At 36.5% G+C, this 23,354-nt stretch overlaps 1 protein-coding gene across 3 annotated transcripts; it reads left to right on the top strand.

Moving 5' to 3' along the window:
* Window positions 1-78: 78 nt before the first annotated feature.
* LOC144442341 (uncharacterized) lies at window positions 79-14,153 on the top strand. 3 transcript variants are annotated; one of them, XM_078131655.1, is made up of 12 exons: window positions 79-123; window positions 1,836-1,972; window positions 2,308-2,414; window positions 3,017-3,180; window positions 3,623-3,762; window positions 4,049-4,084; window positions 4,899-4,937; window positions 7,227-7,346; window positions 7,534-7,720; window positions 8,242-8,579; window positions 10,190-10,261; window positions 12,463-14,153. In XM_078131655.1, exons 2-12 carry the CDS (start codon window positions 1,861-1,863, stop codon window positions 12,732-12,734), a joined length of 1,587 nt encoding a protein of 528 aa, XP_077987781.1. In that variant the 5' UTR covers window positions 79-123; window positions 1,836-1,860; the 3' UTR covers window positions 12,735-14,153. The 3 variants fall into 3 exon arrangements, with proteins under 3 accessions (XP_077987781.1, XP_077987783.1, XP_077987782.1); XM_078131657.1 differs by lacking the exon at window positions 7,227-7,346; XM_078131656.1 differs by lacking the exon at window positions 10,190-10,261.
* The last annotated feature ends 9,201 nt before the right edge of the window (window positions 14,154-23,354 follow it).

Genomic DNA, 23,354 nt, shown 5'->3' with positions numbered 1-23,354 from the left:
TGGACTAGACTTTCGAAGTCAGACAACCACGAAATGCGCCCTCTTTGACATATCCCACAATGCAACGTATTGGCGGCCATTTTGCATTTAGGAAAGCGCTGAAGTGGTATTGAATTTTTAAAGGTAAGCAAATCTCTTTATTCCAACTAATATTACAAATTATTTGTATCATCAAGCCTTCATAAATAACTAGAGTGTTTTATGAATCGAATATAATCACAGCTGAAGCGTTATTTAAGGCATGTGATGTCATGTTCGTTAGTTAACAAATGGCATTATGCAGCACATGTGACAGTCCACCACCAGCCAATGAGCCAAACAATGCGGCAAACGTTGATCGACAGTTTCTTTGTGTACGTGTGTGATTGGGAAAAAAAGAACCAGAGAAGGTAAAATTGAAAAAGCGGTGTAACAAAAATTCCATCTTCTTGTACGATGCAAACATGAAATATATGCATTTAAAACTGGGCATGTAAGCTCCGAGTGCTACAGTCTTGCTTGTAGACGAAGTCAGGACTCGATTCTGACATTGTCCCTCGCTCGGTGTTGAGGGACAATAAAAATGTTGCCAGTATCAGTACATCGTCTGCAAGCAGGACTAACCAGCTACAAATGATACATTTACGTTGTACACGCCTTGATGAACTACGATTTGTTCATTGTCCATGTCGTTCTAAAATGTCACTGGTATTGGCAAGGTTTTCGTTTTTGTGCCACACTCATTGGAAATGAAAGGCTTGGGTACATGGCATGATTAGTGCTTTTTTTTTTAATAATAGTTTTTGGTATGTTGCAAAAGGAAGCATTTCTACAATTATTACGGTTCATGTGTTTTCATTACCATAAAATATTTCTTGTAAATTTGTGTTTATAGAAAGACTTATGCTAGCTTATGCACAATTTAAAGTTCAAGAAACAGTAGCAATAGAATGCAATGTTCAGAAAATCTCAGCTTGATTTGGTAATCATATGCAAATGCTGTTTATGATTTTTTGTTAGGAAGCTTTCACCTTTATCAGTATTACCAATAATTGAAGTCAAAACCACAACAACTGGCTAAAATTCAACAGCTATGAATAAAAAAACATGCTTGCTAAGTGTATGTTGATCATGACATTGCTATGGGATGACAAATTTTGGAAAAAAATTATTGTGTAGGCTGAACAAGAGTTCATAGTATTGGTTTAATATGTGTAGTTTGTCTGTGACAGATTTCTTGATTCATACTCCTAGAACAATTATAACTTCACTCCCCGAAAACAAACTCTAAATGTATGTGCCTTGCTTTGTCATGTTCAGTACCAGTTGTTAGTCACATTGATTTGCAGGATAGCCATTCTGTTGTGGAGTTATTGTTACTCTTTTTATCTTATTTGACAAAACATTATGATTGAGTTGTCAAATAACATGGATTAGAAATTTTTGGTTAACTTACGATGAAAATTTCCTGCAAGGTGACTAAAAATTGATTCTTGGCAAAAGATATACATGTACTGTCAAAAAGGTTTGAATGTGGCACCCAAGACATTTTGTCTCCATGAGTACAGTGCAGTGTTTTGCCATAACATTATGATCAAGGGTACTTCTATTTATGTAAGTTTCAATTCAGGAAAGGGGTGCTGTGTCCAAAGGCCAATAGCACATGCATGGTTCTTCCTAGGCCATTTTTAGAGGAATGGGCAACAGGGTCTCACATTCTGTAATTTCAAGAAAGCATTAAAAAAATTCTTTCGCTATATCAATTTTCATAGATTGTGGTGTATCAATTTTTGTCTGCTGTGTGTAAGATCTTCTACGTGTGAAATAACTGTTATGTTCATTTTGCTTTGTAACAGAGCTTAAGGTAATTACACAACAATTATGTCGACGGTCAAAGATGATGCCTCCAAACTGTACGTAGCTGGATTGAGTGGAGAGACAGATGAAATGACTTTGGAGCTTGAAATGAGCAAATATGGCAATGTTGCTGAAGGTACGTCAAACACCATCACATTTAAAATCAGCACTTTCTCATCCTAGACGGTCAAAATAGAACAAGAAGATTGACTTACACTCATGCATGCATGGTGCCCTAATGTGTGCCCGTGGCACATGACATTGGCTTCAGGGTCAGACAAGTCATCACTTTGTAAAGAAGAGGGGAACTACATTTTAATGCACCTGGCATCACAAGGAATTGCAGTGCATAAATTGACAGTGAGCCATGTACTCTCTAATTTTGTATTGTCTCAATTGATGTTGGTATGTACAATTCACCATTATGTAAAGACAATGTACTGCAAGAGACAATTTTTCTTTGTCTTTCAGTTCTTTTAATCAAAGATAAAGTGACTGGACGGTCGCGGGGATTTGGTTTTGTAACATATGAAAATGCTGCTGATGCAAAGCTAGCTATAGAAGGGCTAAATAAGAAGGTTTGTGGTTTAACAGTGTTTTTTTTTTCTTTTGCATATCTTGTGTAACTTTACTGATTATTATTTCCTTCTTGTAGTTATTTGTACTGTACAGGATAAGGGAAGCTGATGGTCCGTACAATGTTGATCCTAATGTTCTCGCCTTGACTGAATAGCAACAATCAGCTGCTGACTGTCTATCGTACGGCCCTCCTTATTGTATGTATGTGTGTGAATGGGGGGGGGGGGGTCCTTGTAATTTCCATCAACTATACAGTACACATGCTCTTTTCTATCATTTAGCAACAGTCGCCTACTTCTTGAATTTCCACCCTTGGGTTCTATCTGGTACTGGGGGGGGGGGGGGGGGGTTCAGATTGGTGTTTTCGTCTCTCATGAGTAGGAATAGTTGGCTACTTCTTCTACTACACCTGCAAGAAGCTTTGGGATGTGCTTTCATAATGTCAGCATTGAGTTTTGCCCTCCAGTGTGTACTGTAGCCAAAGGAAGAATGTACAAATCATGAAATGATGTTATGATGTATATAGTTCAAGTAGTTTGTCATTTGACACCACTTTTCCCCAAAAAAGTGGCTCTAATATTTATCTTGTTCCTTTCTGCAGGAATTTCAGGGGAAGACCATTACAGTAGACCATGCTAATAAGCCATCCTTTGAGCAACCAGGCTACAAACCAGATGCATCACGAGGTGGCGGTGGCAGAGGGGGTCGAGGTGGTGGTGGCAGAGGTGGAAGGGGAGGTTTCGGAGATAGAGGTGGTCGTGGCAGGTGTGTATACAGTTACGGTGAAGAATTATCAATAAAATATTCATGAGAGAAGTTTTACAAGTGGGGAGTAAACATCTAGAGTCATGAATGTTCATTTTTCAAGCATGGATAATCAATACTGCTAACTCCAATGAGGCAATGTGGCCCACAGCACAGATACCTTATAAAGGCACAAGATCAACTTAACATTTCTCTGAAATCGCAGGTTGTTTGTTGTAGGTGATCATGAAATCATGAAATTACTCTCCAGAATCCATAGTTCATGAAAATACCTTTATTTCCTGGAATGGCATTCCCTTTATCTCCAATAATCTCTATATGTTACATTAGCTATTGTTGTTGTTGTTGTTGTTGTGAACCTAATTTTCACTTTCCTTGATAGGTCTGTAAAACTGATTCTATAGTACTGATTAGAGCTAACTACATCATTTTTCATTTGCAGGGGGTTTGGCATGAGAGGTGGGCGTGGAGGTTTTGATGGAGGTGATAGGGGAGGCAGAGGTGGTTTTAGAGGACGTGGTGGTTTCATGGAAAGAGGTGGTGGCAGGGGAGGTCCACCATCAAGAGGTGGTATGATGAGAGGTACGTCTAACCTTTGTGTCTTTGAATCCCCAATTAGTGCAGCATTGGTGATTGCAGAAAACAACCAACTGGTCACCTTTGTAAACCTGTTGTAAGCTCCTACACAGTGTCAATGTTTTGATGTCTTGTTATCCATAGTTTGATTTTAATGTCACTGACGGTCTACCACTAAAAAGCCCATGTTGTGTTTAAAATAGTATGATATCATGTTTTGTGGCTAGATTATGTAGAGCTTTGTTGTGAACTATAATTATCTTCATTTATGCTTTGCTTTCTTCTCTTGTAGGAGGCCCGCTTAGAGGTAGAGGTGGCATGAGACCAGGTGAGAAATTATTAGTTATCCATATAATGTGTAGTTGTCAAAAGTTACAGTATTTGGGGTATTCTTTTCTGCTTGTGTGAGTGAGCTTGAAGGCCCTCTGTAGATTAGGGTTAAAAGCTTGATGTGAAATACAGATATTTGATAGAGCTATGGAACAAGTTGATACATGGACATGGACTCCATCATTGTTTACTCCAATGTTACTCGTCTCCCATTTTGTTTGAGTCACAAAACTGGTTAGGGTTCACAACCTCTGGCATACTCTCATGTGCATGTGACTTTCCATTAGTCAACTGTTGTTAAAATTACTTACGAATGGATGTGTAGTCTACTGAAAATATGAGTATCAGTCTTATGTGCATTATTTCCATATGTCCACGCACTTATGTGTTGTGTATGTCTTTGGGGGCCTGGTTGTGGAGAGTAGATTTAAACATGGTGTCAATGAACTGATGTCCCTACTGGGTATGGAAGACTCAAAGTACAGGTGAATGGTACATCCAACCAGATTTAGTTTCTCTTGGTAGGATTTAGCAGATGGGGCCTCGACTACCACATATTAACTAGCATTGTAAACCTTTTAACCTTTTATCATTCAATTTTATCCTTTTCTTCTGTGTGTATCCAGTTTTTAATTATTTTGCTGAGCTGCAGTAAACCATTTGGTTAGCCTGCATAGTTTTCTTGTTAGTCAGTCTGGCATGGCTATTGTTGATATTTGCATTGTTTATTATAAAACAAAACAAGTAAACCATGCTATTTTGTGTGTACATTTATCATGTGTCCCTAAAATGGTGAATTCTGTGTTTTTCAGACAATGGCCCACCAAGCAAGCGGCCAAGGACAGATATGGGTAAGCTGTAATGAAATTAAACTTTTTGCATCCTTTTCAAGTGAAAAACTTGTGATATATTGTTCAGTTGATATTGTATGCTTATATATAGCAATATATGCTGACTATTGCATTGTTGAAATAACTCAAATTCATAACAAAAAACCACATACTTACATATAGATTTGTTATCTCCACTGAAAATTTATAGTTTCTTGATTCTGCTTGCTTTTAAAAAGTGATTTTAAAATGTGCTGGCCTGAAAGTATGAAATTCATCTGACAAAGTGCCAGCTGTAGATATGTACATAATATATTGCAAGTCATTCCACTATAATTTCATGTTGATGTATCGTCTCATGTCAGTGCAGTAAGGTTTATATCTGCGATACAGTTGTATACAACCTTTAGGGAGGGTCGCACAATGTCACACAAGGTCAATAAGTGAACTTCGTCCATTTAGGGCGAGTGGGGGTGGGGGGGGGGGGGTCTGGCGTAAATGCGATTGCTGGACTTCATTTTTGAACTTAGCTTTTGTATTTACTACTGAGATGTTGATAAGTTGATAAAAAATTTACTTCTAATTTGAGATATGGTGCTGGGTTTCTGGTAGTGTTTTAATGTGTTGACAATCATAGTGGTATGACCGATACAGTTTTCATCACAGTTTACATCATATATAAACGTTTGGTGTTGTACTTGTGAATGTATGTGTTCGTTTGTTGAGCTTGTGTGACATTGTACGATTATCCCTTACTGCACTGATGCAAAGATATGTGCACATGATGCAGTGTGTTAGATTATTGTGGCTGAAGGGTAACACAAACCTTAAGATTCATAATCTGATTTCTCTGTGTTTGGGTGATTCATAAAGTTGTGCTGGAGAATAAGACCCTGTAACAGTGTAAAGTTTTGGTTAATGTTTTGTCTAAATGGTTAGTAGTTTAACCAGGATGAGTGAAGTCTAAAATATCAGTGTCAGATTAAGATCAAAACTTCAATTAGAAAAGCAGTTGTTTAGCAGAGTTAGATACAATCTGACTAAAATCTGATTCAGGGAAGTGGGTGCGATTTCTAATATAGCTCCTACTTTCGTTTGTGTGTGACTATGTAGAGTGAGATACAAAATATCAAATTAGAAACCAGAATGCAAAGTGTGTTATCTAGTTTAAAACCATCCCAGATGCCAGTGTGCCCTCTAAGCCAATTTGACGCGCCACTGACACACATTATCTAGTGACACACACCAAAATTTGGTGTTCCCCTATCTCTTTCTATGTAGTGACTCACAAGAAATGCCTGTTTTTCTCATTTCGACTCACAACAACAAAATTTGGCTATCAGCACGGGCACATTGTCAGACAGGCAATAAAACATTGCAATTAGATGTACGAACAGCTATGAAATGATTTATTCACTTATTAGTTTGTTTTGAGATGTTAGCAGTTGTGAACCTGAATAGGAAAAATAATGCAACACAATACAGAGCAAGAATCCTTTTCCTATGTGTTAGCAAGGTATCAGCATGATGTTAGCAATTGGCTAGCTTGGTTTCTGAACATTTATATGGGACAGGCATTAACTTTCTCAGTCACTTACAAATGCTAATGAAGTGTTACTGTTAGTGCCAATTCAGTGTTAGCACTGAGCTATCCATGTGTTAACACAGACCTGGGCGCTAGGCAGTAACTCTCCAGTCCACTACAAATATTGACAGGGTGTAAGTGCCAGTCCAGTGGTAGCACTGAGCTATCCAGGTGTTAACACAGATCTGGGCTAGGCATTAACTCTCCAGTTGATTACAAATGCTAATGAAGTGTGAGTGCCAGTCCAGTGGTAGCACTGAGCTATCCAGGTGTTAACACAGATCTGGGCGCTAGGCAGTAACTCTCCAGTCCACTACAAATATTGACAGGGTGTAAGTGCCAGTCCAGTGGTAACACTGAGCTATCCAGATGTTAACACAGATCTGGCCTAGGCTTGCTAACAAATGTTGCCAGTCTGATTTTGACAACCGTCATGTTGACCCCACATTGAGAGTACACAAGTTGTATATAACATAGTGAAGGTGATATGAATATGTATAAATGCAAGTTCATGTAGGCACCATGTAGCTGCTATACCAAGGTATAAGGGCAAGTATTCAGCTATCATGCTTATTTGCATGCTGCATTTGCCCATTTGTATGACTAGCAGAAAATTTTCCAGATGAAACTGTTCTATCGAACAGACACCTTTGCTAGACTTTGGAGGGCACACTGTGCAGGTCCAAAAAAAAGGGTGAACTTTATTGTGACTTCTCTCTGTCTAGGGGATCTGTCTAATGATGGGGCATTACCTTCACTGATGAGTGGGGGAGACTGGCCAACCCCCGGAGAAAGCCGAAGACGACCATTACTTTCCAGTTCACAGATGAGGGGAGGAGATTCAGGTGATGTTGCGTCTTACCGTAACATTCTTGCATTTAATCTGGGTAAACAGGTGGTGTAGGCGTGTGTGAATTTGTTACTTTGGAGTGAATACTTATATATCATCTAGTCCTTTTGACAGAGTGCCATCGACTCAAACAAGTTACAACAGTATGTACATAAGTTTTTTCTCTCTCCTATATGTTTTAGGAAGGGGATACGGTGATGAGAGGGGTTATGGTGATTCATACGGTGATTACCAGTCTCGTGAGCCAATGAGCCGGGATTATGGCACATCCAGAGAGATACCCCCAGCTAGAGAATATAGTGCAAGGGACTATCCACCACCAAGCAGAGAAGCACCACCACCTGCAAGGGATTATCCACCAAGAGAAAGGTACTGTATGACATATATCCTGTATAAATTATTATTTTGTTAATGTTTGGTAGTTTTGTGTGCTCTCTGATCAATCCCAAGATTGTCCAGAATAGGCTGACCATGCAACAGATACAAACGTTACACCAGGATAAAGGCATATTTGTAACCTTTGGGTTCTAGAGAGTCATCCAGCCAAGGAAGTTAACTTTTGTGCAAGTGTTTTGAGAGCAAAATGCAAGTAAATCCTTACTTTTAAGGAGTAGAATACAGATAAATTTTAAATTTGAGGAGCAAATTGAAGTGCTCCTAAAATTTGAAAATTATGAGAAAACCCAAACTAAACAACAAATGGATTTGTTATAGGTCCTATGATAAATATGACATCCCAAAAATGTCAATTACTCTCTTGAAAGTATAGTTTATTGATGCTCAGTATATGCGAGATTTAAAGCCGTGAATAGTATTGACCAATTTATGATCTGAAGGAGGATATTTGTCAAAATCTTTCTAATAATTGTAACAAATATATGTATTTGCAGGAGTGAATACCCACCAAGGGATGCATATCCCCCAGCCCGTGAGTATCCAGCAGAAAGGGACTCATATTCTGCATCTCGTGATTATGCGTCTCGAGACTATGCTGCCAGTGAGTATGCCTCACGTGACTACCAAGCTCCTAGCGGACGTGAGTATGCTAGCACAGCCAGTCGTGAGTATCCTGCTGCTGCTGCCAGCCGTGAATATGCTGCCACTAGCACTCACAGAGGATATGAAGATGCATACGCTGCAAGGGACTACACCAGTACCACTTCCCGAGAATATGCAGCTCAGTCGAACGGTAGAGAAAGCAGCTATTCAAGAGACTATGAGACGTACAGTAAGTCAACAGCTGATCCTAGTGTCATGGTAGTCGTAGATTAGATCAGTTGTCCATTAGTGTGCTCTCTAGTAACATGACTACATGTGGATCAAAATTGAACGTAAAATTTTGTGACATTGCTGTTGTCAAAGGTATAGTTGTTGGAGGACACCACTGCTCTGTTAGCACGGTTCTTCCCAATCTGGAATGTGTTTTGTTCAGCCATTACTTTCATTCGTTACATTTGTACATTTTAAAATAAATGGAAACAGAAAGAATCACACAATCTGGAAAAGTTCTATGTTCGAATGCTGTGCGGTACCAAGGTGTGTCCACCAACATAAGCAGAGCGTTGTGTTCATGGGTTTTGATTCATTCACAGAATGTATTACATGTTGAATCCTGGACAGAGCACACTGATTGATGACTAGAGTAGGACCTTAGCCAATCAAATCCCTGACGAAACTGGTGCTGGAAAATAAAGTGAAATAAGCAGAAGACAATAGCATACAAAAGAACTAATTAACTGCCATGAAATTTTTCAATTTCGATGAAGTTTAGGAATTAATATGGGGTATGTGAAGATAGCATTCATGACGTGTAAGTGAGTGCTGTAACAACATAGGCAATTAACTAATTTGTCAAGATATGCATGTATTTCCTTGAAGCAGAAGAGATGACCCAGCTGTAGTTGTTGTATCAGGATGGTAGTTCTACATGGCCTCTGCCTGCAAATCACCAGTTTAGGATTTTAGGGTTTATTAATTGTCTGAAATTCATTGTCACCATACAGCAGAGTATGTCATATTCCAGTTACTGAGGCTCTGCTTCTTTAGCAAGCAAGCACTGAAAAGAGTGTGCCCCCTGATTTGGCAAAGTGAGGGCTAAAATTTTATCATTGACACTTATCGTGATTCATATGGTAATGCCTGAAGCCTTGAACAAAAAATGTGTGTTAAAGAGTCTGTGTCTTCTTGAAACCTACAAGAACATTACAGTAGTGGATAGGCACATTTTGATTCCTGGCAGTCACTAATTCAAAAGTACAGGAAAAACAACATGGAAAATGAGTGGTAACTTCATATTTTTGTTGATTTAAAATTTGCATGCAACTTTTCTGGCCATCACTTCTGGCCCCGCAAACGGATTATGAACAGCACTCCTAGTAGCGAAACCTTGAAATCTTTTACTTCTCTGATAACTAGAGTATGGTGCATTCAAAGACAAGGATATTAATATCTTAATCTGTCATGGCCTTTATTGAGAATTTTATTGTTCGAGAACTTAAAATTTAAAACTGTGTAGATTAGGATGAAAATTTAGGTGTAAAAAATAGTTGTATAGTGGAGCTACAGAAAAAGTTAGACTAAAACAGAATCCTATGTGAATCTTTTGGCTCCACTGATAAGATTACACAAATACAGGATTGAATTTGTAGCCTTTAAAAGCAGTGTATACATTTTGTGGAGCGCTTGTCCACAAAGTGACTGTTTCCAGCTCCAGGTTTTTGTCGGGAATTTTCTACACAGAAAGGAAGACCAGGAGAAAGGGGTTAAGGACATGGTTATACATAAAGCATCTAGCAGTTTGAATCCTAATGGCCCTTTTTATTAACTTTTGTGTTATAGATGCTCACAAAGACCGGGGATATGATGACCGATATGCCCTGTCGGGGTCTAGGGAATATGGTGACTATAGTGGTAATGTTATATTTTCTCTTATTTGGTGTGTTGAATCGGCCATACTTTCTCTACCTGTAATGATTCTTCCTCAGCTATTTCTCCATCTCTGTAGTTGTTACACTACTGGAAGATACCTCAAACCTAGTAGTGCCTTACCTCTTCAGTATTCTTTTCTATACTTTCGTTCAATCTTTTGTCGATCCCTTTTGGTGAAGGGCTTGTGCAGGTCAAGCAAAATTACCAGCTGATTTACGTCAGTAAAGTCATAAAGAAATGAAATGAAATGAAAAAGAGAAGGAAACTTTAGAAAGAAAGATAAAACGTTGAAAATTAGGGTTCTCTGTTCTTACCCTATACCTGATGTGATCGATATGATTTTAAAACTTTGTAAAAATTGAAACATATATTGATAACCGTTCATCATTTGATTGTAGATTTTCAAAGGAAAAAAATTGAAAAACTTATAAATGGAAATGTGTAAAAATCTGTTATTAGGACTAGTGGTCCATATTTGTATTGAATGAATATGAATGTATGATGAGAAAACCAGAGAAAAGAAAACTTAAAAACACCAAAAAGATGACAATGTAAAGTTGTGTAAAATTACTTTGCTCTTTTGAATGATTTAAAAAAAGTTTCATTGGTAGTTTTAGTACTTGTTCGAGTGAAAAATAATTGTTTTGAACTTATAGGTAAATTGAAAAATATCAGGAAATGAGTTGAGAAATAAAACTTAGAAAACTTGTGAGGAATATACAAGTCTACAAGAAACATAAAAAAAAGGGGTATCAAAATAGAAAAACAAAAACTCAAAAGGTGATAGACAAAAAGAAATGACGCCAGCCAAAGAGAGACTGTGTGAACTCTACCTGTGACTTGTACTAATTTATTTTCCATGTTCATTTTTTCCTCCCTCATCTCTCAAACCACATGTACAGAATAGTAGACATAAGGAGTCTGTCCCCAATCAAATAGTAATGATGCATTTCTTCTGACACAGGAGCAAGATTACTTGTGAAGAAACCAGATTTTAATTAAAACAAAACTTTTTTCCACAGCCGTACAAATATGTTAGTATAGCACATATCAATAGTTTTTGTGTTTAAAGTACCTTTTTTTACCAAAATGTTATAAAGTATTTGTTTCTGCAAGAAAATGTGTGTTTTAAGAAGTTGTTGTTAGTTTTAAAATCACATTTTCTCAAAGGGCAGCACTTGTTTGGTTTAATGTAATATTAAAGACACTTCTTTCTAATGCAGCATGTTTGCCGCACAACAAGTTAACAAAATGAGTTTTCAATACTGCCAAATCTTACCAAAAATGGTTTTGTCATGCAAAACTTTCCTTTGTTGAATAAACATTTGAATTTGAATTGAATTGAAATTTTTTCCACCAGATGAAAACAAAATATACATTCTTTGAAAGTAATACAAAACAGAATTCTGGTGAGGGCCATGGAAATAGTTCCCGAGGAACTAATCAAAGTTCTTTGAACAACGACAAGCAAATTTTCAAAATGATAAAATGGAAAAGAAGGCAAAGAAAACTGTCATAAAAACTTGAAAGTTAACTATCTGCTCACTTTATTTTGGAACAATGATTAGATGTAATGAACTCAGAATGAGAACTGTTGCCTTGAGGATTCTACTTGACAATCCTTGGCCACAATGGATGTCACGTTAATTGACAATAAAGAATGGCAGATGTAAATGACTTCTTAAATTTGCTATTCATTAACCAGCCATGTCTTTTATTAAAGCCACAGTAAAAAAGTAAATAAAAGTCATAAAGTGTTTGTAAATTAAGTCAAAATTGAATGTAATATTTCTGAATTGTATGTGCACAATTCTGTATGTTGTTAAAAACCACCTTGAAGGTCATAAATGAATGGAGACCGTTTTCGCTTGTGTATCCGCTGCCCTTTGTCTTTAAAACCTTTGAATGTGCAAAAAATATGTATTATTTTGTATGATCTTAGTGTAGTGAGCTCAGCTTCAGGTATCACGGAAATGTAATACCAAAGCAAATCTATGAAAAAAATGTATGTTGAAAAGAAAGACAATTACATAATGACAATCTTTACTGTGGCTTTAAGATTTAAATTTCTCAAGCCGGAAAAAGACAAAGTTAACAAGTGTCCGGAAGTATACCATAAAATATAACTAAATGTGGCATTTTGTGTGTTTACCAATATCCCATAATGTTGAATACTTTTTCAGGTGCCTCCCATTCTGCTCCTCCGGCTCGTGGCCCAACAAGTTCTTATTCCGCTGATGCTAGTCGGGGCCGTTACGACAGTTACGCCTCTCGTGATCCTTACGCAGATGAAAGAGCCCAGGCTGAAAAATCGGCTTATGCTGCTAGAGATCCATATGGGGTAGATACTGCTCGCAGTGCTAGGCCCTTAGATCATAGCGCAGGCCCCCCACCTACAAGAGGATATGAAAGTGCAGGCCCCCCACCGGCAAGAGGATATGATCGCCATTATTGATTAGCTTGATCACGATCACCAGTCAGATGTGAGAGAAATAAACACAACAAACAGATATATACCAAGAATAAACATTTCAGCCATGGGATAAAATAGTACTCTTGGAAAACAAACAAATATTGAACAATGAACTGAAACCTATATGAATGAAAGAAATAAAAAAAAACGTTAAAGAGAACAAGAAGTTAAGAAATGAAGAAGATAAAACATTAAGAAGACAAAGATATGAAATCTCAAATGAAAAATGCAAAGAGTGAGAATATGTTGAAATAAAACCCAACCGTTTTTAACTTCTCATTCCACTGAGGCTAGAAGGAGCCATCATGACAGCAATGGCTCTTGTGAAGAAAATGCAAGGAAAATGGAAACATCACAAACACTTCAATGACTAAAATTTCAAATGTAAAATTTTCTTTCATTTTTTCTTATATTCTGTGAAAATGGCATGCAAGAAAAATGGAAATGTTAAAACAAATTTGTGAGAGAAATCTCTACTGTAAAATTTGTTCGTTTGTTTAAGATTTAGTGTAAATGGCATGCAAGAAACAAAAAGAAATTAAGAATATATTGGTGAAATCTTTTTATCATACATTGTTAAAAGGTTTAGTCTAATGGTAAACAAGAAAACAGAAAAAATGGACCAACCATTCATTAAGAAAATCTCAAAAGTAAAATTATTTCATTCATTACTAAAGATTTAGTGCAACAAAACATGTTCAAAATATTTTTTCCGTGGTTTTTATATTTTCGCCGATTTTAATAGATTTTTCTAAAATACAACAAAATGGTCTTCACTGCCAACTATTACATCAAAATGAAACATGGAACACTGGTGATCATGGCAAAATTTCGGATTTTAATCAAAGAAAATGTCAGAAATCATACCACTTAAATAGCTAAAGAATTCCTGTTGAGAATCTAAAATTTTAAAATTTAATGTTCTTTCGGTTTTGTATCCTTCATGTGTGCTGTAATGAATATTTGAAAGAAAAGACACAAAGTTCATGAACTCACATTGATTAAAAATGTTGATGGTATACTATTTAGAACTTAGAAGTCTATCCGGGTTGATAAGTTTTGTCTTAGAAATGGAAGTCTATATCAGCATAGAAAAAGTTGCATACCTCACAGTAACTGTACGTTTTGTAGTATTTTTTATATGAAAATTGTTTATCTGTTTTAAGCTATTAAACCTCCTAAATGAAAATGTCTGATATTTTTTCACTTTCTTCTCGGATACTTCCCAGCAGAGATGTCCCACGTTTTGTAGGCCTGAGTGGTCCAGGCCGTAGACATAAGACTTCCGTCTTGTGTTTTACCACCCCTGTAGTAAAAAATCTTGTTTCATCAGTAGTGCTTAGCATACAGAAACATGTTTGAAAAATGAAGTCGCACAAAATATTTCCCAAGTTTCAGCAAAAGTACCATTATGTAAGAACATCCGTTATGCCAAGCACAAGCCAAGTTGAACCAAAAAAAATACTGAATTTATACCCAGGTTGGTCTACGTCCATGTCACTGGTTCTGCTGTGTTCCAAATGTGAGTCAAAACATTCAAAATTGCCATTACTTTCCCCAATTTTTCTTTGATATTACTGGCGCTGGTATAATTGTTATTCTCCATTATTTTTCTTCATTCAGCCGAAAAATACTCATGACCTAAGGGGGCTTTGTCACTACTTGACTAGCGACTTGTAGTGACAAAGCCCCCTTAGTCTAGGAGTATTTACCTTTGCTGATTAAGGAAGAAAAATTTTGGGGATTATCATGAAATTATACCATTTCATATTGTGTTTAACGTGAAATGCACCTTGGAAATGAACTTTAAACCTTGGCTGTTACTTCATTCAATAAAGCTCCAACCCATTCTTACTCAAAATTAATTAAAAAAATCGGGGATTAGCATACACATTTTAAAGTAAAGGTCAGAATGTTATCAAATTAAAGCCGTGTTAGAACCCAATATGGCAACTGAATACATGTACTGTGTTAACTCTGGGAAGGTAAAAGATTGATTATTTCATTAAAAACAAGACGGAGACTTGCATTATTTGAACAGAATCAGGAACTAGCTTTATTGTGGCAAAGTTTGGAGAGATGTGAAAAACTTTGATATTTGTTGAAATTCATCACAGTCAGATTCTTCTTTAAAGTACTTCTCATGATTGAGAAAAAAACCCCAAAAATTGAATATCAAGAGAAAAACAAAATATGATGATGCTGGTGAAATATGGAGATAAAATGGACATTTCGTCAGGAGTGCTTTTGTGCCTTGCAATAAAGATGTTTCCCAACAAATCAATTTGGCACAAATTGCAAAACGTTAGTTTTTGGAAGTGCCCAATGTTTTGAATATGTATTGTGTAAGTGAAAAGGGTCTGGTAATGATGGCATAAAGAAATAAAAACAACCAAAGACTGCAGTTACATATAACAACCCCCACCCACCCACCCACCCACCCACCCACCACCACCACTACAATGGGCTGTCTGTTATCCAGAATACATCATTAATAAAACATGTAATATCCGATTTCATTCAAACCTGACACAAAGGTGGCATATCATATAGATGTGCACATCAATTGTTTTTTTTTATATATATGCAAATTTGACCGAATGGCGGCCATATTTGTAGTGAAAAATTCATACTTGCTGTATAACTCAAAAACTATAATATACAGAAACTCCATTCAAGTGTCTACACCATATTATCAGATGCAAGCTAGATTTGACCGCCTATCACAGACATGTTGAAGTATTTACATATTGCCAATTTCTCTTAAATCATGTTTACAAGTAATGTTGAAGAAAAGAACTATACATTATTTCTAGCACTCATATAACTTTAACTGAATGGCAGCCACATTTGTCGTTAAAATCATTATTTACTGCACAACTCAAAAAATGTAATACATAGACAATATTCAAGTGTCTACACCCCCCCCCCCCCCCCATATTACCAGGTTTAAACTTTCTGTTGAGACATTGACCTTTTGCCTTGACTCTGATCTTCAGGTTCAATTATCGAAATTCAGCAGTTTCCTGCATTATCAGACACTTTGTAGTATTTATTTGTTGCAGTCACCAAAAGATATCAGAAATGTCTATTTCCAATTTTCAAGGATGAACACTGCAAAAAATATGAACTCTCCCATATCAGGAAGTATTGAAATATTGCCTGAAATGATATGTCACCACAAATTTTTAGAAAAAAACAACAGGATGTATACATGCCAAAGGGAAGAATTATCTAGAAACAGTTGACAGATGGCCCTGAAATGAAGGAACAGGAGTATCTTGAACTAACAATGAATGCTTGTAAGACGACATATATGTCGTTTACAAATGTGCATGTATATAAACTATGATAAATGCAAAGATGTTTTGGAAAAAACTAAAGAGTAATTAAAAAACCCCCACTATATCTGTATGAATGTTATGAAATATAAATATATAATGTGTATATAAAAGTAGTGTATATACAATGTATATACAAGCACATAATATATATATATATATATATATATATATATATATATATATATATATATAGTTTTACGCTCTGCCACTATTACGCTCTGCCACTCTGCCACCAACTATTACGCTCTGCCACTGCGGTATAGAGCACTGTCTTAGCAGATTGATACTCACCGAGTTATATATATATATATATATATATATATATATATATATATATATATATATATATATATATATATATATATATATATATGTGTGTGTGTGTGTGTGTGTGCTTGTATATACATTGTATATAATAGATAACGCGACTAGCCATCCAGTATAAATAATAAACATCTTGATGATTACCTATGCCACTACCTACGTCTTCCCAAGTCAATTCTATCGACACTGACAGTGTATGTTATTTATAAAGCGTGTATACCCTTGTAACGCCCATCATGAAAAATCAAGGGGTCGCCAAATCACTATTATTCACGTTGCATTCCAAGCGCTATATGTTAGCACGCCCACAGTGGCCAACGAATAATCATGTAGAGGGCCACATGACTCGGAACTGTAAATCCTATCCATATCATGTGTGTGAAATATGTTATGCGGCCATACACAGTGGAGGCGAAGCAATGTCCATTATGCAAATTTGCCTTCACAGATTCTTGTCTGTCAAATCAGCGAAACCAAAAGCAAGGAGAAATCCGATTACAATATGGTCAAAGAATGGAGTCGAATGATGTTTTCACGTCTGTCTGTACTGTGCGGGTCATTTCTTCAAAGGTGGCCCGAAACCCAATGTACTAAAATGAAGAGACCCTGAACGTATATGCCATCCACAGTACTCGTGAAAACGACAGAAAAAGAACAACAGATAAACAAGCAAACAAAAACATTCTCATGCATTTTAATAACCCTGAAAGAGAAACAAAATAAATGTAAACGAATGAATGTTGATCAAATATTGTACAGATGTTGAAATATTTTGATAATGCATATTAAATGACATGCAAGAAAGCGTAAAACGAACTTTCATGTATTTACCCTCATGAGAAAAAAACTGCGATTTACTGATGCATTCGTTAGAATTACTTGGATATCACAGTCACTAGCGTTTGATATAGTATGGAAAACACTTCATTTGAGACGGAACAGTCAGACTCACAAAAAAGCAGACTAATGTCATCGTCTGTGGTCTCACAAATGTTACCAACATTACTACATGTTATCAACAATTGTAATATTACTACATTTACTTTGTGTGATGTACCATTATCTTAACAAATCGTCGCCAAAGTGTTCACAGTGTAACAATTTTGGTAAGATTTTTGTTGTGGAAGACAACAGTGTGTTTCAGGTGACGTAGTATAAATTGTATCGTGGGATATATACAAATCTGAATGCCAACGTGTTTAGTATCTCTAACCCCGTGTGGTCAAACTGACTCAATCATGAAGCAAACTTTGTTCATGCAAATGAGTAAACCCCAACTGTTATAGAATGATGTAAACAGTGTTGTATAAGAAGTGTCCCGAGCTGCTTTGGACATTACGTACGTAGCTGCCCCAATAAACAATTTTATTATTGGTTAGAATGCTATGATTACCATATTTGGACATTACGTAGGTGGCCCAATAAACACTAATTTATTATTGGATAGAATTCTGTGATTACCATATTTGGACATTACGTAGCTGCCTCAATAAACACTTTTATTATTGGTTAGAATTCTGTGATTACCATATTTGGACATTACGTAGCTGCCCCCAATAAACACTTTTATTATTGGTTAAAATTATGTGATTACCATATTTTGACATTGCGTAGCTGTCTCAATAAACATTAATTTATTATTGGTTAGATTTCTGTGATTACCATATTTGGACATTACGTCGCTGCCCAATAAACACTTTTATTATTGGTTAGAATCCTGTGATTACCATATTTGGACATAACGTAGCTGCCCCCAATAAACACTTTTATTATTGGTTAAAATTATGTGATTACCATATTTGGACATTGCGTAGCTACCCCAATAAACACTAAATTAATATTGTTAGAATTCCGTGATTGATTAAACAAAGACGTGGACGACTGTCGGTGGCTCTGAATGAATTCTAAATTTCAGTCATCTCCTGTATCTCAGGACTTCGTTGAGGTAGACTGAAACAGGGATTTGAACGATTCGATGAGAGATATCATTAGACTAGCTTTGTACGAAAGCTCGAAAATACGGCTGTGGAGCACAGGATAGGAAAGATCTAAAGGGAGTTACACAATATGCAAACTAGGTGTGTTATCGTTATTAACTACATTAAACAGACAACGGAAGTCTGAGCTGTAACCAGAAACGTGTGGATAAACTCCCGTTGTATCGACAACTTCAGATTTGCTCATTGCACGCTTGTGAAATTTACAACCCTAACCCTGAAAAGTTCTATCAGTGTAGAAAATTATTCTGCATTGGTTTTCACCAAAGAAACTTGTAATATTCGACGAAAATGTGCCTTCCATAAGAGTCCAATTACTCTCTGACTCCGTACTTGTATGCTATTGTGATATAATGGTGCAGTACTGCTATCCGATCTGTCAAAACAGATCACCAGGTAAGTCTATACTGAATCGAAATAAAATACGCGTTTGATTTGTTTGTATCTAAAAGACATAGTCTCTAGATGTCTTGAACGACGTTAATACCAGAAAGTATTACACCATGGTGTTTTTGAGGGGTCGTACAGCTTGTAAACTTGTATACAGAATTCGTACTTAAAACTTTACTCTTCGTTTATCAAAATAAAGTACTTTTCCGGACATTTCAAGAGCGGTTAACCTTTGATTCAAAACACAATTCTACGAATGCCAAACGTGATTTTAATACCAGAAACACTGAAAAGCACAAAAAAGCCCCCACCAACTAAACACCCCCCCCCCCCACTAAAAAAACTCAACAACATGCAAAAGAATAATGAAATAACAGCAAAACAACTGACTTTCGTAGATTTTTTCCAATATTCTTGGCGATCGCAGCAAATAAACGTAACGTAGGGACTGTAAATTTATTACCGGAGTTTAGGGTGGGAATGTTTTTATAGGGCGGGTCACTCTTTTTCATCAAAACAGTTTGGCATTAGGTCGCTACATAGTTTATGGATGCATTTGAGCCGGGTGGTACTTTTTTGAGCAAGGGTTTCGGAGCGGCTCATCATTGTTCATGCATTGGACTTTTGGAAAAACCCTTATTTGTTTGTTTGTATGTATAACTATTATTCGGCAAATAATAACAATAATGCTGGTTTTTTAAATAGCACTTTCCCACTCTGTGCTGAAAGCGCCTTTACAATTATTACCCCTGGCACGGATCTATAGCATCACAAGGCCCTTCACTTCCTCAACTCCCTGGAGAGGATACAATATCGAAAAGAAAGGAGTGCGCGCAATGGGGATGAAATTGTAAAGCTTTGCCCAGGGCAGATGATATCTCATTGTGACCATAATATATAAAAACATTACTCAGGTATGTTATGGAAAGCTTTGATGTCATCTCTTGTGATTTAGTATTTTAGCCAATTGACTGAGATGGTACTCTTAAAATATATCTATAGGTGTTTCAGTACAGAGTAAAAGAAGATAACGCGATAATCTATACTTTTGACATGTGTTCTAAGTCCAGGGTAGGTATTTCGCAGTTATGGAGGCCTAAACAAAAGATGAACACACCTCATCTTTTAGAATGATATTGAAGTATACATTTGTGTTTATTTGGCTTGCCAAGGGAAATTTCAAGATACATATTCTATTGAAATGTATATTGTACGCTTATAGGTAACCATGGTGATCCACTAACGTGAAGTATGATGTCACTACTTGCAGCCTTCATGTAACCATGGATTTTTTAACGAGATCCACGATGCAAGTTTCCCGGTACTTGTCGACAATACGCCATACCAATCTATTGGTTAATGGTTTGTCATGTGACTGTGGACATGGCCCAATCAGGTGTAATCTTTGGTAAGTGACGTCAGGAAAAGAGTTCGAAACCGATTAGTGAACGTCTTCAGTATCTCGCAGTTTGATAACGGGATGAAACAGACAATTTTCTGTAGAATGTTGACCTGCAGATTGTTTTCCTTGAGTACATTCAAAATCTGCATATCTGATGGATAAATGTAATACATTATCATGATAATAATTTCCCAACTACAGCAAATTCAGGGGGGGGGGGGGAGTGCTTGAGTGAGTTGATGAGTAGAACTAATGTGTCTCCAGGTGGAGTATTGCTACTGTACATGTAACGCCGTATGTTCTTTACCATAAACTGACAGCACGTCGTTCCATAGCCCCCTCATGTAGTAGACGGGCTCACGAATACATCTCAAACCCAATTTGACTCGGAATTATTGTTTGTCATTTTGTTAGGAGTAAAGTGTTGCCGTGGTAACAGTCACACAATGTAGTTTCAGTACTACCGGTAATTATGTGTATACAATGATTATGTAAATGGTTCCTAACTGGCGAATAAAGTAATTGTATAATTTAACCTATGTTGTGTCATTTCTCTATGTTGTATGCTTGTGCAGTCGGAGATTCGTCGTTGATGGCGTCCATGTTAACTATCAATTGTGTACACAACGACGAATACTTCAGTTGACAATCCTGTTGTAGTTATCTTTGTAACCCCCAGACGATTTCCAACATTAGTTCCTCACCTTTTTTAACTTCCAGGTTCCGGTATAATTATGACTTTTTGTTCAAAGGAAGCAAGTAAAGTTGAAACAAATCATCTAGTTGGACAAAATCTTAGTAAAAACACTTACGATGACCCTATTTTTTCCCTGTTCCTCATTACCCGACCGACCCAAATTTTCAGCTCCGACATCCAAAATTTCTTTTCGCCTGCCCCTCATATTTTTTTTCGGAATATAGCCCTCTCTGGCAACATTGAGCAAGTGCCTGAACTGTCGACCCACGTCATTCAAGAAGGTAGAAAGGGTTTTAGAGGAGAAGCAATGCCAATTGTGTAGAGGAGCTGGGAAAGGGCCTGTTACCAGGAATCCATTAAAAAAATAAGAAGATAGAGAAGAGGAAAAGGAGAGGCAGAGAAACATGAAGATGATTTTTTAAAACATTTTTTAAAATTTTTTTCTATCAATCGACCAACCGACTCATAATTGCTATGCAAAAGTAACGAGGAACATAAAAAAAATAATATTTATTTTATCTATTGTGGTCTATCTATCCTACACTATCGTCTGGCTCGGCAAACATCTTATCAACATTGCTACATGTTGAGTATCATCTGACACGATAACAAGTGAAACACTTGTTACATTTTAATCCATTGACATGCCACAAAATTATACGTTGTTACAATGTATATGATTTGGCAACATTGTACTAACATAAAAAATGCATGAGAATTAAATGTGACAATGATGTTGTCATGCAAGACAATGAAAAGAAGCAATAGTAAGAAAATTGCTTAGCCAAACAATTGACTGTAGCAATGTTGGTAAGGGGTGAGATCATTTGTTCAATATAGGATAAAACAAACAACTACATTCTTATACTTGGGCCTCAAACCCCACCCACCCCTTCTAAATAAACTGGCCAAAATTGAAAACTGCTTCAAACTACACAATCAATTTTAAAATCAGTATAAAAGTAGCATGTAATGTTGTGAATACAAAGCCAGTATGTAGTGAGGAAAAACTCGTTCTTTTGTTGACACTTTATTTTAGTGCTATGCATTTACTAGAGCGAAAATTTTTCCATTTCTCATTTTGACATTTAAAAAAGAAATATTTGTATTTAGTTACAAAACATCCATTAGATGTAAAATCGATTTTGTAGGATGAGAACTAAAATTCAAACCCCTCACCCATCCCCAAAGTAAAACAACTTAGTTTTTTTGTCCTACATTGAAATATTGATCTCGACTCTAAAATCTTTATCTGTCAAGACAGACGTTTTGCTTCAAGTCATTTGGCTTCCTACATATATATATATATGTGTGTGTGTGTGTGTGTGTGTGTATATATATATATATATATTATATATATATATATATGCCTGTATCGTATTTATTCACAATCGTAATATCAAAGTTAAAAGACGATTTTGACATTAAAGAAATCTTGAAGAATAACACGAGTATCACATTCTTAAACAAACCTGGTCAGGCTAGGAAGGTCAGGCACATCCAGAGCTGTATGTTTATGAATTCGGTGAATGTAGTTTTTGGTAATATATCTGACGAGGAAAGGATTGTGTTATCACAAATATACAGCAAGGTGTATACATATTCTCCAGATTCGAAATAAGTAGATTACTTTAAAGTGTACCATGGTTGTACCTTTTGGCACAGTTTAAAGATTACCATTGTATAAATTGTTGTTGGAAAGGTTAAGGCATGTGTAACAGAAGAGGTCATATTATGAATGCAGCATAGAAATCGCGATCGTGTTGAAATGATATGTGTATGTAGCCTAGTTTCTGATCATTACAGGTATAATGTAAGTCGAAATGGAACATCCACAAGGTACCTAATATGAAACGGGGAATTTATACCTGGTGGTGTTGGGTCGGTTTGGATGCTGGTGGTGTGATTAGGGTGCCAATTCCTATATGACAATTTTGGCCTGGCTCGCCGTGTGCGATGTTGTTTTCATTAAGGTCAATATTCCTTTCTTCGTGTTTTCTGGTGTCGATGTCGCTTGCTTAGGGCACAGACAAGGCAGACCTGTCTGTTCTTAGGGTGTATACCCTCAATCATTTGTGGAATTTATATTCGTTAGTATTCATGAACTTATTTAGTGGCCCATCAACTTCAAATTGGGTGAAAATGGTCGTTTGGCTATTGAAAAATTTGGGCCGGAACAGTAATATGACAGTACTATTTCCATGACGCCATATTGAAACGTAGTTTTTTTTTAAAATTAAACGAATCTGTCTGTCAGTCTGTCTGTCTGTCTGTCTGTCTGTCTGTCTGTGCTATAAAGTAGGCTCTCCTCAGTTAGACTCTGAATGGATAGATATGTCAGCCACCATTCAGAATCAGAACAATTTCAAACAGTTGGAATTCGACGTATGCTAAAGTGTATAATTAACCGAGTGACATTCATAATAAACCTGTCGGGAGATGTCTTGT

Source organism: Glandiceps talaboti, chromosome 11 (genome assembly GCF_964340395.1).
Source record: "Glandiceps talaboti chromosome 11, keGlaTala1.1, whole genome shotgun sequence".
Lineage (NCBI taxonomy): Eukaryota > Metazoa > Hemichordata > Enteropneusta > Spengelidae > Glandiceps > Glandiceps talaboti.
This window is presented reverse-complemented; position numbering and strand designations above follow the sequence as displayed.

What these genes read in the sequence shown, in the direction of transcription:
- LOC144442341 (XM_078131655.1), top strand. Translation starts at nt 1,861, where the DNA reads ATGTCGACGGTCAAAGATGATGCCTCCAAACTGTACGTAGCTGGATTG. An exon ending in ATATGGCAATGTTGCTGAAG is followed by an intron (nt 1,973 to 2,307) that starts GTACGTCAAACA and finishes TTTGTCTTTCAG; the next exon opens with TTCTTTTAATCAAAGATAAA. An exon ending in AAGAGGTGGTATGATGAGAG is followed by an intron (nt 3,763 to 4,048) that starts GTACGTCTAACC and finishes CTTCTCTTGTAG; the next exon opens with GAGGCCCGCTTAGAGGTAGA.